The sequence below is a fragment of the Drosophila mojavensis genome, unplaced genomic scaffold (assembly GCF_018153725.1).
Source record: "Drosophila mojavensis isolate 15081-1352.22 unplaced genomic scaffold, ASM1815372v1 contig_80, whole genome shotgun sequence".
Lineage (NCBI taxonomy): Eukaryota > Metazoa > Arthropoda > Insecta > Diptera > Drosophilidae > Drosophila > Drosophila mojavensis.
This window is the reverse complement of record NW_025318906.1, coordinates 13,320,306-13,334,374: the sequence shown is the minus strand read 5'-3', so window position 1 is coordinate 13,334,374 and position 14,069 is coordinate 13,320,306. Positions and strand designations below refer to the sequence as shown.

Here is a 14,069-nt window from a genome sequence, read left to right as displayed (position 1 = left end):
ATGGAGAGAATATGCTAACTAGTTACTATCTAAGATTGTAGGCTGCTACTAGCTGATTTTACAGTTAACAGTTTGGAATAGTTTATATGTATTTAAATTTTAATAATATTCATAGCGAAATACAACAGAGAATCTAATCTGATTTTTATGTAAAAATCTTTTGATACTATGACTAATTGGATAGATATAAAATATATTTTGCTTTCCCAATATATATACTATTTATGATTATTAGCATTTGCGTATGCTTCAAGCTTTTCTTATCTTCAGCTTGAATTGTGCATCATTTCAATTGAAATTTCAGACTCCAATTGAACAGAAAAACAAAAAAACCAGATGGCTTCCTTTTACAACTTATAAATGCGAGTATCTAAAAATACTCGCTTAGCTAAACGATTATACAGCATTATCTACTGTAGATAGCTCAACGCAAATGGAATAATTAGCTCAATAAACTCGTACATATATCTGGTATATACAAACATACATATATACGTATCTATATAAAATATTATATATTGTTGTTTTTGTTTGTTTGTTTTTACTTACAGTCTTTGTAGCTCGGACAGATTTTGTATCGCTAGGACGGTGCTGTCGTTCAATTTATTGCCCGCCAGATGCCTGCAAAAAAGTAAAAATGAAAACAAAATAATATATCGTAGATGTGTGTGCATATAAATAATATGGCAAACAATGTTAGCTGATTGGATTTTCGAGGCCCGCAATTAATGGTCTGTAATTATGCTGCAATTACGAGTGATAAGCGTGCCAGAGTCGTGCAATTATTGATGCATTCCACTCGATAAAGATAAACCTCACATTTTGCATAATTTTGCAGTGCATTAAATTGATTAAAAGCAATGCGATAAAATCGCAACCCCCAAAAAAAAAAAAGTTAAGTGAAACGCATAAATAAAAATAAAATATGGGTAAAACAAGATGGCAGTTGATAGACCCTAATATACCCTACACTACAAACTTTAGTTAAAGAAATGTATTGAAAATATTTTGATTCTTAATTAATTCTTATTTGAAACATGTATATAAGCTGTTAAGCCATTACAACATAACAGAATCTATCCATGTTATTTTTGCTAAGTCATTAACATGCCAAGTAAAAGCATATACGAATTATGTTAAGGCATTAACATAACATAACCAACTAAGTTACAGTGGTTAACAGTTAATTTAATGCCTTAACAGAGTCTACTATGTATTTTATAAAATATTGTTGAATATGTATTTTAAACACTACTATTACACCCCACATGACCTTTAACTACTACAGGGTATATACACTAAATAAAAGCCCGCAAAGCTGCGAGGGTTGTTGCGAATGCTTCAAAACTGTTCCTGTTTTGGGGGTTGCTCAGAGGGGTTTCGTTTTTGTTTATTTCATGGTTTACTTACAGCGTTTGCACATAGTTGGGCAGTACGGGCACACGCTCCAAGTGCTGCTTATCGCAATCGAAGAACTCGTTCTGGCATTTGCACTCCTTAGGACAGTTTTTGTTGTTGTTGTTGTTGTTGCTGTTATTGTTATTTTTGGCATTCGCATTTGCTGCTGCTGCTGCTGCCGCTGATTCGGCTGCAGCGAGCTCTTTTTCCGCCTGCTCGTATTGCCCGCCATCGTCGGCCACGAAGCCGCGCGTTTCCAGTGAAGCAGCAGCCGCTGCTGCGATTTCCAGTGGAATATGCAAGGCGGCAAATTCCTCATCGCCCGTATCCTCTGAATCGTCTTCGCGTAACGGCAGAAAGCGTGGTCGCTGACGTGAATGTTGATGATGCTGCTGCTGCTGCTGTTGTTGTTGGTGTTGCTGAGACTGCGACTGCGACTGCGACTGTGGCTGTGAAGCCTCTGCTACCGATGCCAGCGCAGCCGTGTTTCCGTTATTCTTTGCAAGCATGGCAAAAAGTTGTTGCTGTGGCAGCTGTTGATTGTAGGAGGCACCGCCCGATTTGAGCAGCGCGCTCAGCGGCGATGTTAACGCCTCGCCAGACACTGACGATGAGCCTGACGTCGATGGCGCTGCAGCTGCATAACTTTGACAAATTGTTGTAGTTGTTATCAGTAGCATGCACGTAATTAGCTGTAATTTATTGATTTTATTGAAATCATGGGCACACATTGTTGTTTTACTATAATTGCAATTATCATTATGGGCGCATGCTCTTGTTGTCGCTGCTGCTGCTGTTGCTGTTGTTGTTGTTGCTTTCACAATTGCGTTGTCGTTTTGCTGTTTGCGCCGCCGTCGGCGCCGTCGCCACTTGCCACTCATGCTCAGCGTTGCGAGGCGTTGCACCAGTATTGAAGACGTCATTATAATTTTGCTAATGTAGTTGTTGTTCTCGTCGTTACTGCTTCGTTTTCGATAATTATTAAACTTTATCGCTGCACATGCATCCTTTGCCCTTTCCTGCTGTTCGCTTTTAATAGCTGAAACGTGCATATTGCAGTGTTTTTGCTTTTTAATTTGCGTATATTTTTTGTTTTTTATTTGCTTCTTTTTTAGCTTTGTATGCTTGATAAATTCGATCGTTTTCAACTGCGATTTTTCCCTCAGCTTTTTTCTTGCCTACATTCCGTTATTCCTGTGCAAAGATAGCGACGCTGATGGCGGCCTGGCCAGCGGCCAGTGCTGTAAAGCTCGTTCGCATTTTCGTCGTTTGAATCTGCTTCTGTTGCTGTTGCTGTTGCTGTTGCATGATCCAGCGCCAATTAACTGCAAAGAGAGAGAGTGGGAGAGAAACAAAACATTAGTTTAAGGATGCCACTATATGCAAATTATTGTTCAGTGTACTTAATATTATATCGATTAAGTGATATCGATGCTGATATTCAACAATCAACGAATTCAGTTCATTTAAACAACAATTAACATGTCCCTAATGCTGCTGCATTGCAATTTAGATTGTTTATATTTGAAGTAAAGCAAACTAAATAAATAATAAATTATAAACAGCGTTGGCAAATGACTCTGGCAGTGTGCAAAATAAATGCTCATTAAATTAAAATACGACCGGATGTTTTTGTGCGAAAAAAAAAAACATGAATACAAAAAGAAAGAAAACGCGAAACGTTTTATAACACAAACAGCAAAAGACGCACCAGACAGCAGCATCAGCCCCCTAAAAAAAATCTCTCAACTTGTTGCAAATTTTTGCAGCGTTTTGCATTTTGTACTTTGCGCTTGCTAAAAGTCCAAAGCACACAGACGCTCACCTACACACACAGCACACACACAGCCACACCTACATAGAGCGAATTCAAAAGAAATTCGGCGGTGGCGACACTCAGATAAAGCGAATGCTGCGCACTTTTTTCGCTATCAGCGAAATTGCGGCGTGCTCGACATTCAGATGCCTCGCAATAATTGGCTGATGCAAAAAAATATATACTTAAAAAACAGTAACAAAAAGCAGCTTTAAAGATAAATATTTTATAGGCGTGAAAACCCAATTAAAATATATAATTAACTTTGCTGACAAGCGAAATAAGCGAGAGAGACAGAGAGAGAGAGAAAAGCGGTTTACTGTAAACTGTTTTAATTTTCTGTTTCGTATATGTTTAAACTATGCAAGCTTGCGCTACAGCTATTAAATTTGGCATACAAACTACTGTCTACAAATGCAAATTCTAGATAACTTGAAAAATTGTGCAATTCACGTTTGTTCTTATATAACAGATAGATAATATCAGAACAAACGTGAATCTAAACAACATTAGAAAAGTTAATTCCAACACCCATTTTATGATTAAAGGCATTAAAACATTGTTAAACTAATAAATTTGTTGATTTAGTGACAAGGCATATGAATGTAGATAATTATAACTATATGAGCAATATTTAAGTACATATTTCTTTGTAAACTCGGGAACTATAAACGTTGTGGTTATGAAATTATATACGCAGCATTTTCGGGCTACATTGAAGATCTCAGGAACTAGAAACTCTTGTGTGTAGTTACATAGAAGGAGCACATCTTGCAGTATAGATTGCATTCTGAGAATGAAGATAATGCCGCTCAGATAAGACTAGTTTTTTGCAAGGTCTGCTAACTGCAATATCATAAATATTTAGGTCCAGACTGTTCTTGATTCTGGTAAAAAATATTAGTAGTAGTACAGGACAAAAACTCAATACATATTTTAAAAACAAATTTAAAGAGAATATGAAGGCTAACATACAGAAATATATTCTTATTAATTAATATTTTAAGATGTATTTTTATTCAATAACTGAGTCTCTATTAAGAATTGCGCTACATTAAATGGAATAGAAATGGAATTAAAATACATTTATAAAATAAATATATATATAAATATAAAAATCCGCTCTCTATTGAAACAAAAATTATGTTCCAATTAGTATTTTTAGACCAAGTCTCTATTTGTAACATAAAAACTTTAAATTTTTAAATGTTTAGAACAACATGATTACACTAATACTTGTTAATATTTATAAAGTAATCACAAAAACTAAATACTTTTGTTATTTGATTCAGCATAAAAGTTTGGCCTTTCATATAAATTGCAATTCCTTTTAAGTTTGGCCTGTAACAACAACAACAAAAAACTAAAAACAATTTAATTAGCTAACAAATCAATTGACAGCATTCTTTGAGTTGCGCTCATTATTATTTGCTTTCGGCCAATATTATGGACAAAATGCACTTATAAGCATTTTGTTTTTTAGTCGAGGCCTAATAAACATTTTTCCCAGACCAAAAAAGAAAAGCAAGCCAATAAATAGAAATAAAATAAAACCACCCACCAAAAAGGGCAAAAAGCAAAAGGCGCAAAGCGACTTCGACGAACTCAAACTGCAAACTGCAATTACCGCAAACAGACATGACCATATATTTTTATATATATGTATATAAATATATAATATATATGGATATATGTACATATAGTATATTTAACGTATACGTAACGCATAGGCTATATAGGAGAGGTGGCTTTGGCTGCTGCTGCTGCTGCTGCTGGCCAGGCTACTAAAAATGGTCTGGCACACACATACACATACGTATACACACACACACACACACACACACATCCACAGACGTCTACACACATAAAGAGGCGCGTTAAAATGCCCAGACAACCAAATTTAGTAACACAACAACAACTAAAGCAACGGCAACAGCAGCAACAACAACAACAACAGCTAAGGCAGCAACTACAAAGAGCATCGCGTAATGAAATCAAATAAAATGAAGCAGGAAAAAAAAAGTAACAAATATGCACGCCAGAAAAAGAAAAACCAGCCACAAAGAAGGCAAGCAGAACCAGCTCAGTTGAAGATCTCTTAAACATCTTTTCTTTTTTTCTTCACTTCACTTCAGTTCAGTTTAGTTTTTCCTGTGCTTCAAAGAGTTTTCCACACATCAAAAAAATGCACAGGCCAGCCTGTTGCAGTCGAGCGGGCGTAATAGACTGCAACGTACTTGTTCAGGCACTTAAGAGTTTTATTTTAGAATTCTGTGAAAACTATCTAATTGCAAAAGATACAAAGACAAGCCTGAAACTGTAAGAAATATAGTTCTAAATGATTTCGGATGATTTCAAATTAAATATATAAAGTGTAGTATAGATGTAAAACTGTAATAGGTATATATTAAACGATATGTGACGGGAGTATATATAGTATGAAAAAAAATATTTAGCTACAAATATCCATATGATAGCTATGAGAGCTTTAGAAATTAACTACAAATTGTTGGGAGTGAAAAAAGGATTTTTCACAGAAAATAGATAAAAATATTTAATAATGTTTACACTTTATAGGATTAGGTAGGGCAGAAATATATCAAAATTTAATTATTAAAAATTATTTATTTCACGCCATTAAGACTGGCTAACTCCTAAAATAATACCTTTACACAAAGCCAATATACTCTTCTTTCCTTCCCTAACATGTAGAAGTACATTTTTTACTGTAACTGCAGACTCTATGTTTCTACTCTATATATATACATATACATAGAGGTTGTTTGCTGGCGAGTTGTATTTGAAGTGCCTTTTGATTAGTTTTAGTTGCTAGATCGATAGCAACGATAACGATAACAATACGAATTGGCCTCAATTTTGTTTGGGAGCACTCCCCCTAACTGAAGTGTCGAAAGTCGGTTCTCTCAATTAGATAATTTTGTTTTTGTTATATGGTCTTCTTCCCATTCTCTCGAGGAGTCATAGAGCTATTCTGGCACCCGATGGTACTCGATGCAATTATCTAATCAATAGGTTTGCACTGTCTACGATCGCAACTACGATCGTTGCGGCGGTATCTACAGAGGAAATCATACATATACCTACGTACATTTATAACCATTTTCGTTATTAAATTTATTGAGCAGTTATGTTGAAAAACTTGTTAGTGGTAAATATTTGAATTGCCCGTGCGGCAAGTGTTTGGGTGAGAAAATTAACCAAGTTTCCAGAACAGCTGAACAAGCTGTTTGTTGACTTTGCGTCAGACTATTGATAAAGAGGGGGCAGTAAAATAGGGTTTGGCTTTACGTACAAATAGACTCTACAATTATCTATCCAGAAAAGCCCTGAGCCTAATAGATTAATACTAAACCATATAGATAGAGAAACCCCTTGTGCAAAGTAGAGCCTTAAATATATAATCGAAATTTCTTATCCTCCTTCGAAGCGAACTTTATCTGAGTTTTTACATTAAACTTAATTGAATTAGTGGAGGAATAAAGTAAAACTTTCCTTATGGTAAGTAAAAGTGATCAGATGTATTGAATTTATTTGGAAACTATCTTATAAATATTTGGAATAATATATATATTAAGCATTTATGGTCACTTAAAAAGGTTTTTGAATACCTTTTCACTGTCCAAAATGTAAATTCCACTTAAATATCTAATGAAAACAAAAGATAATTATGAAATATTTATAAAAATAATCAAATATTCATAAAGCACATCAATCCAATCCGTTTTCAGTTGTTTTATTTATTTATTTTTTTGTATATTTAAGTTTATCTAACACCTTTGACACGCTTTCAATGAAACTATCGATCAGCGAAAGCTGCTGCGGGTGGCCGCCCATCAAAATCGATGACAGTTTGTCTATCGATCAACAGCTTGAGAAACCAATAAAAAAAAAAAAAAACACATTTTTTTGTTGTCTTAATATAAATTAGTTTGGTATTGTGCGACAATTTTCACACACCAATCAGCGACGATCAGCTCGCTAATTTTTCGTCGTTGTCTAAAACTGGCGTCCACCATTTTGAATTGATTTGCATGCATAAAATGCTAACTAAATCGCATATTGATTAGCATAAGTTCTCCTCAAATAAAATCGAGAGACAGAGTGAGAAAAAACCCCAATGTAAGGGCAAAACCCACGCCAATCAATATTAGTTGTTGTTTTTACATTTTTTTTTTTTTTATATTTTGGTATTTTTATTGTTATAAGTATAAGATTTGTTGTTTCAAGCTTTCGCTGTGAACTCAATTCTTTTTATACCCTGAACCCATTTTCAATGGGAAATCAGGGTATAATGGTTTTGTTGAAATGTATGTAACAGGGAGAAGGAGGCGTGGCAGACCCCACAAAGTATATATATTTCTTGATCAGGGTGACGAGCTGAGTTGATTTGGCCCTGTCCGTCTGTCTGTCCGTCTGTCCGTCTGTCCGTATGTATGAACGCGTCGATTTCAGAAGATATAAGAGCTAGAGACTTCAATTTTTTTTTAAAATGTCCGTAATTACAGCGCGCATATCAAGTTTATCATTAAAAATCGATAACTCATCTCGATCTTTTTTATCGATAAAAAACCTTATCGAAACCCAGTTATAAAATTATATCTTCTACACCTTTATTGCTAGAGTCTCCAAATTTTTAATGTATGCTTATATGCAATTTATACAATTTCGGTTTTTGTTAAAATTTACCCCCCACCTCTAAATTCACCCCCTCACCCTCACTTTTGTTAAAAGCGTATTTCAAATACTAGAGACTTGTGCTTTGGCAATTACATGCATATTCATGTTATAATCATAATCTAAAAGTTTCATGAAGATCGTACGTCCATAAAAAAAGTTATTAAACAATTAAGTTCTCATAGTAAGCGCACACTGCAGCCCATGCGTGTTTATGCTTGTGTGTGTATATGTATGTAATTGTTTGTGTATGTGTGTGTGTGTGTGTGTGTTTGTGTGTGTGTGTGTATGTATGTATGTGTGTGTATGTATGCCTGTGTGCATGCGTGCGTGTGTGTGTGTGTGTGTGTGTGTGCGTGTTTCTTGTGTAAGCTGAAAGACGCGAAAAATTATTGAAATAGCTATTACTCCAAGGGTTCAGGGGATCTCGTAGTCGAGCAGTCTCGAATAGAGCTTTCTTACTTGTTTTTTCTTCAAATTTTTGTTGGTGTTGGACAATAACAAAATTTACGTTGAGCAAATCAAATGCAGATTTTATTGAGATTTTTTAGTTGATTTTCGTTATTGGTTTTATTTTTTTGTTGTTGTCTGTTTTGTGATCTTCTTTTTCGTTGCTGTTGCTGTTGTTGTGTTAGTCAACAACTCCCGCACAATTTATTAGATAACGGTACGAGCATGGGCGAGTATTGTTTTCTTATGAAAACGACAAAATGTCGACGTTGTTAGCTGTCGATCGCGTTGATATGATAATGCCGCACATAAATATACAATGGACGGGCCTAAAACACATGCGACATATCCCGTCTGTGTATGTATATGTCTATCTGTCTATCTGTATATGTATAGGTTTTCTATGCATGTATTTGTATCTTAAAGATCGTTAGCTGCTCAAGAATAACATCATTTGTCATGAGATTCGAGAGCAGATTGTGGCCGATAGATGAAAGGGGTGAGAGCGAGACAGCGATACATAGTGAGCGGAAACTACATTAGTTTTTGTTTTAAATTTAATTTTAAATTATATAACGCTCTTTTTAATGTGCTGCTCTTGTAACATTCAGTTTTTAACATTTTTTTTACATTTTACTTGGAGCTGAGGCTGCATTTTTATTGGTCTTAATTTTTACCTGCTGCCTGTTGATTTGCTTTTTAACATTTAAATTGGTCATTTTTCTTGTTGTTGCCAGATTTTTTATAAAATTTTATTTCATTTTTCTGCTGGTTCGGTTCATTTCTTGTTGTTGTTGTCGCCCACTGCTTGTTTTTTCTGGTTTTTTATGGTCATGTGTGTGTGCGCGTGTGTGTGTGTGTGATGAAAACGCTTCGCCCAAATGTTATTTTGTTGTTGTTTCTACTTGTGTCTCTTTTCGTTGTTGTTGTTGTTGTTTATTGCCTTTTGCCAAATGAATAAAAATATATACAATATTTGTGTGCGTGTGTGTATGTGTGTGTGAGTGACGTTTGTCGTTGGCGTAAAAATACCAACAAAAAATGAAGCAAAACCAAAATAAGTCAAAGCACATGCAGTGGGCGGTCAGTAATTTGAGTTGGAATATGCTGAGGTGGGCTGCGGCGAGGTGAAGTTGAGTTCAAAGCAGCTGCAGGCTGCAGCATTGCCAAAAATTGTAGATGAAAAGCAACAGTGGTGAGCATCCATCAAATTACTGTTAAGTTTCACAAGGAAAAAGAGAACCCGATTTTCTTATTCCTAAATATTAATTTATTTATTAGTTATAACGCCTATAATGCCTATAACGCTTAGCAATAAAATATATCTCACTTCATAATGCTGCCTGCATTACTTTTATTTACATGTGCCAATTGGTCATAAGATGTCTGTAAATATTGACTGCTTTGATAAACATTAAAAGTCGAGGTATTTATGGACATTTTTATGTACATATTAAAGCAACAAGTCAAAAGGTGATATCCAACCAAGTTCCCAATAAGCCGCTCCGCCACATCCGGCTTATACTGCAAATGTAATCAATTGAATTTAATTGCTTATAAGCTGGTTCGTAAAAAAAAAGCATCAACAACGACTACGACTACAACTACAACTACAACGACAACTACAAAGCTGATCAGTTGTCAAAGTGAACGAACGCTTATGCTAGTACTTAAAACATGCATGTATGTACACAGATGTGTATGTGTGTGTGTCCGTGTGTATCTTGCATGTCTAATTTGTATGTCTCTCTTTTTAGTGTAATCGATTCGTTTCGCCGTGATCAAGCAGCTATTCAAAGGCACATAAAATTTGCTCGTTTCCATTACACCCCACAATTTGTCTCTCTCACAGCACTGTGCAGTTGTTGTTGCTTTTTTTCTTTTTTATTCTTTTTCAGCACAGCAACAGCAGCGGCGGCTAACAGCAAGAACAACAACAGCAAAAGAAACGGCAACAAAAATTGAAGCTGTGATTGTCGCGTGGTCTGCGGAGTCCCTCTGCACTCTGCGCTGCTTTGCTCTGCTCGCACAGTTTCCCTCTCGCTCTCTTGTATCTGCGCTGTGGTGCGTGGGCACGAGAACGGAAACAGCGCGCAGTCAGCGTCGGCGTTGTCTGTCGCAGTTGACGTTACGTCAATGCGAACTCAATATATATATATGTAAGTGCTCGTGTGTATGTGCGTGTATGCGTGCGAGTGCCTCTGCATTTTTGTTTGTATTGGCCTATGGCTTACAAAAACAACATAAAAGGTAAAATCGTTGCCTATTGCCGCGCTGTCTGCGGCAACTAATTAGGTAACGTGCCAGCTACAACAGCAGCAACAACAAGAACAAAACCATGATAAGAGCAGCGCAGTCGCTGCGCAGCTACAACGACGCAAATAGCAACATAAATTTGCACACGCACACACACTCTCAAAACACACATAGAGACACACTAACAACAAAATCCAATAAGAAAGCAACTGCGCGGCCTGCCAGGCTGTCTGTGCCAGCGGCTGCTCCGTCGCGCTGCTTTGTTGTTGTTGCTGCTGGTGCTGCTGCTTTTGTTTTTGTTTTTATTTTGTGTGTTTTTTTTTTTGTTTTTTTGCAAAAATAAATTTAATTTTGTAGCCATTAATTTTCCACTCTAGATACGAACGCGAGACGCTGCCACCGTTGCCCATAGCTTGTCCTCTCGCTCGCGCCCGCGCTACGTCTATATAGACGGGGGCTAGCTAATTAAATAACTAAAAAGAGTTTTTATAATTGTTGGCTTATTTCATTGCCTTCTGCTTGGATGCTTTGCGCAGCACACACACACACATACACAGGCAGAAGCAGACAGACAGCTGCTGTATGCACGCACGCTTATAACGGTTTATTAAAACGAAGCCGCAGCAAACAGGGCGGCAAGCAAGGGTGCGCGAGCAGTACGGCATGAGGGGGAAGACATTTTAAAGCTTTACTTCAAGTTCAATATTTTTTGCACATGCGAGTATTTATGCATGTATATGTAAATAAAGCTGCGTTTGTCTGTCTGCCTTTGTGTGAATGTGTGTCTGTGTGTATATAATAAATTAACGTCTTTTTTTTATCGCTTTAATGATAAACCGTTTTGCTTGATTGGTCTAAAGCGCATAAATAACAAATAAACAAAGCGCAGTAAAGTATTATTATTATTATTATTATTATCATTGTTGTTGCTGTTGTTGGCTTTTTGATAAGAATGAGAGGTAGCTTGTGATATCTGATATCATATGCCAAAATATATGCATATATAGACATAAGTGTACACATACTCCCCCAAAGGTGTGCTTTGTGTGCCAGTCAGGTGGAGCGGACTTAATGAATTAACCTTGGGAATGTCTGATAAAAGAAATAAGTCAAAGAATTTCAGGGAACGCTTTTTGTAGATAGTGTCAGACTTGTCTGAGCAAAAAGTATCTTACAGATAGCTGCCTGAAAAAGTATAGATATTCATTTTCCGTTTATTAAATATTATACGAAATAATTTTTTAATAACATTACTTTTAGCTCCCTTTTACAGACAATACATTTGTATCTGAATGATTGAGGACTATTTGAAAGACATACTCAAACATCTTAGGAAATCACAAATTTTTCCAATTCGCTTTTAATATTTATTTATTAGCAAACCTAATTTTAATATTATGTTTATAGTTGTTTACGATAATTAAGATCATGAAATAACGTTTTATAGACCTTTTCAAATATATATTCATATATCTAGTAAAAATGTTTTGTTTACCATTTCGCTATAAGCTCAAGCAATAATAAAGAACATTTTGTAGAAATCAGATAATCTGTGCGACTTATGAGAACATTCTCTGTTCCTATATTTAGCAATTGTGATACTTAAATGTGGAATTCGACAACAAAAAATTCCTTTTTCTTTTCAAATACAGTAAATAAAGATATAAATTGATACATATGTACATACATCATTTAAGAAAAAATTTTAAAAGAAAAACTCTGCATATAGCAAAAAAGTATCCTATATATATAGGTGCTAGAAAAATAAAATTGGTGATCCAAGTAGTCAAAGCCTTAAACTTCACACAGAAACAAGCCTTATAGAAGTTCGAATCCTATTTTAGTCAGTAGTAATCAGTATCACAACACGATAGGAACACAAATATGACTGAAGGCTTAAAAGCGATTTTAAGAACATTCATAAAACGCGTAAGTAAAAAAAAAAAAACAAAGAAAAGAAGACAACGGAAAAAAATAATAATAAAATGAAATAAAAATAAATAAATAAAATGATATAAAAATAAATATATAAAATACATTCAAATTGGCTCATATATGTCTTTACAGATAATGTCATCATCTGAATCTTCCGAGTCTTTCCAAACCAACCTAGAGCCGAAGATTCTTCGCAGTAATAGCGTAAGTATTTCAATGAAAAGCAATTAGTATAATATTCATATCTTTGTTTATGCAGATCATCATGTCATCCTCGGAATCTTCCGATTCTTCCCAGCCTGAAGTGGAGTCCAACGAGCAGCCAACGCTTCGTCGCAGTAATCGCATCAAGCAGATGGAGAAGAGAAAACGTCGACTGACCGAGGAGCAACCGACTGACACGGGAAAAATCAAACGAATGAGGACCCTATATACCAGGCAGGTGTCCGAGTGTATGTCCAGCAGGCTAGAGGACCTGGAGTTGGAGCACCAGGAGAAAGAGCAGGAGATGGGTAGGTTATTGGAGGCTGCATCAGAGGAGCTTTTAAGGCTGCAGCAGCAAAATGGAAATGGACAAGGGTCCCCCCTTTGTGTCTGCACCGAATTCAATGGGGAACTCTTCAAGCTGTACGATCTGCCCGAAGATGTGGAATTTCATATTCCAAAAAAGAGCAGACATAGGCATAGAAAAGGATGACTTCCATATTAACAAAAAAAAAAAAAAAAAAAAAAAAAAAAAAAAAAAAAACCCTAAAAAAAGGAATATAAAAAGAAACCCAAAAAAAAAAATTAAATATATAAAATACACTACTCATAGTATGATAGTGGACAAAAAAGAATAATAACTATGGCCGAAACCATTTTTTACTAAAAAAAAAAAAAATTTAAAATGGAAAACTAAAAAAAAAAGCAAAAATAAAATTTGGAAAAAATTCTAGGAAATGTAATAAAACGCGTGAGTATTTAAATGAAAAATAATGTATATAAATAACGTATATTGGCTTCCTGTCCATACAGATCATTATTACGTCTGTCTATCGATATATCACGTTTTCACCAACTGAAAGGCAAAGCTTCTTCGCAATAATGGCGTAAGTATTTAAATGAAAGATAAATAATATAAATAATTATATTTTGGTTTTAGGTCTATGCAGATCATCATGTCACCCCCTGAGTCTTCGGTGTATCTGCCCATGATAAAAGAAAAACACCTTGGAAGAAAATAACACACTATTCGTATTTTGTATGATAGTGGAGTAAAGAATAATAAAGCAGGGAAAACAAACAAACATATTTAAATATAAAATACATGGGATATATTGGGGTTAGTCAGACACAGCATTGCAGACATATTGGAAGTCTTTCCCCAATTCCTTTTAATTAATAAATAATATCCGTATTGGTAAAAGCCCAATAAGACGTCATCTTACTTTATGGATCCTTTAATCAACATAAATCTTAATGGAACCCTGTTGAATGCTCATGCTTGGTGAAGGCGTTGCTCTGTTCTATGTTATTG

General features: G+C 35.4%; 2 protein-coding genes across 3 annotated transcripts in view; one reads left to right on the top strand and one right to left on the bottom strand.

Annotated features, from left to right (window-relative positions):
- LOC6579748 (leucine-rich repeats and immunoglobulin-like domains protein 3) overlaps positions 1-14,069 on the bottom strand; it is a 29,055-nt gene that overhangs the window by 4,748 nt on the left and 10,238 nt on the right. Inside the window, exons 2-3 of the mRNA XM_002005594.4 lie at positions 1,411-2,723; positions 550-621 (exon numbers count right to left, since the gene is read on the bottom strand). Coding sequence (XP_002005630.2) covers positions 550-621; positions 1,411-2,450 — 1,112 coding nt within the window. The 5' untranslated portion in view covers positions 2,451-2,723. The remainder of the gene's footprint in view (positions 1-549; positions 622-1,410; positions 2,724-14,069) is intronic.
- LOC6579747 lies at positions 12,437-13,839 on the top strand. 2 transcript variants are annotated; one of them, XM_044011122.1, is made up of 5 exons: positions 12,437-12,544; positions 12,683-12,754; positions 12,810-13,505; positions 13,568-13,641; positions 13,705-13,839. In XM_044011122.1, exons 1-3 carry the CDS (start codon positions 12,500-12,502, stop codon positions 13,245-13,247), a joined length of 555 nt encoding a protein of 184 aa, XP_043867057.1. In that variant the 5' UTR covers positions 12,437-12,499; the 3' UTR covers positions 13,248-13,505; positions 13,568-13,641; positions 13,705-13,839. The 2 variants fall into 2 exon arrangements, with proteins under 2 accessions (XP_043867057.1, XP_015019338.1); XM_015163852.3 differs by having other exon boundaries at positions 13,695-13,839.

Bases quoted from the DNA above. Each gene is read 5' to 3' on its own strand.
- LOC6579747 (XM_044011122.1), top strand. From the start codon at position 12,500: ATGACTGAAGGCTTAAAAGCGATTTTAAGAACATTCATAAAACGC. The intron at 12,545-12,682 runs GTAAGTAAAAAA...ATGTCTTTACAG, and splicing joins TAAGAACATTCATAAAACGC to ATAATGTCATCATCTGAATC. The intron at 12,755-12,809 runs GTAAGTATTTCA...TTGTTTATGCAG, and splicing joins AGATTCTTCGCAGTAATAGC to ATCATCATGTCATCCTCGGA.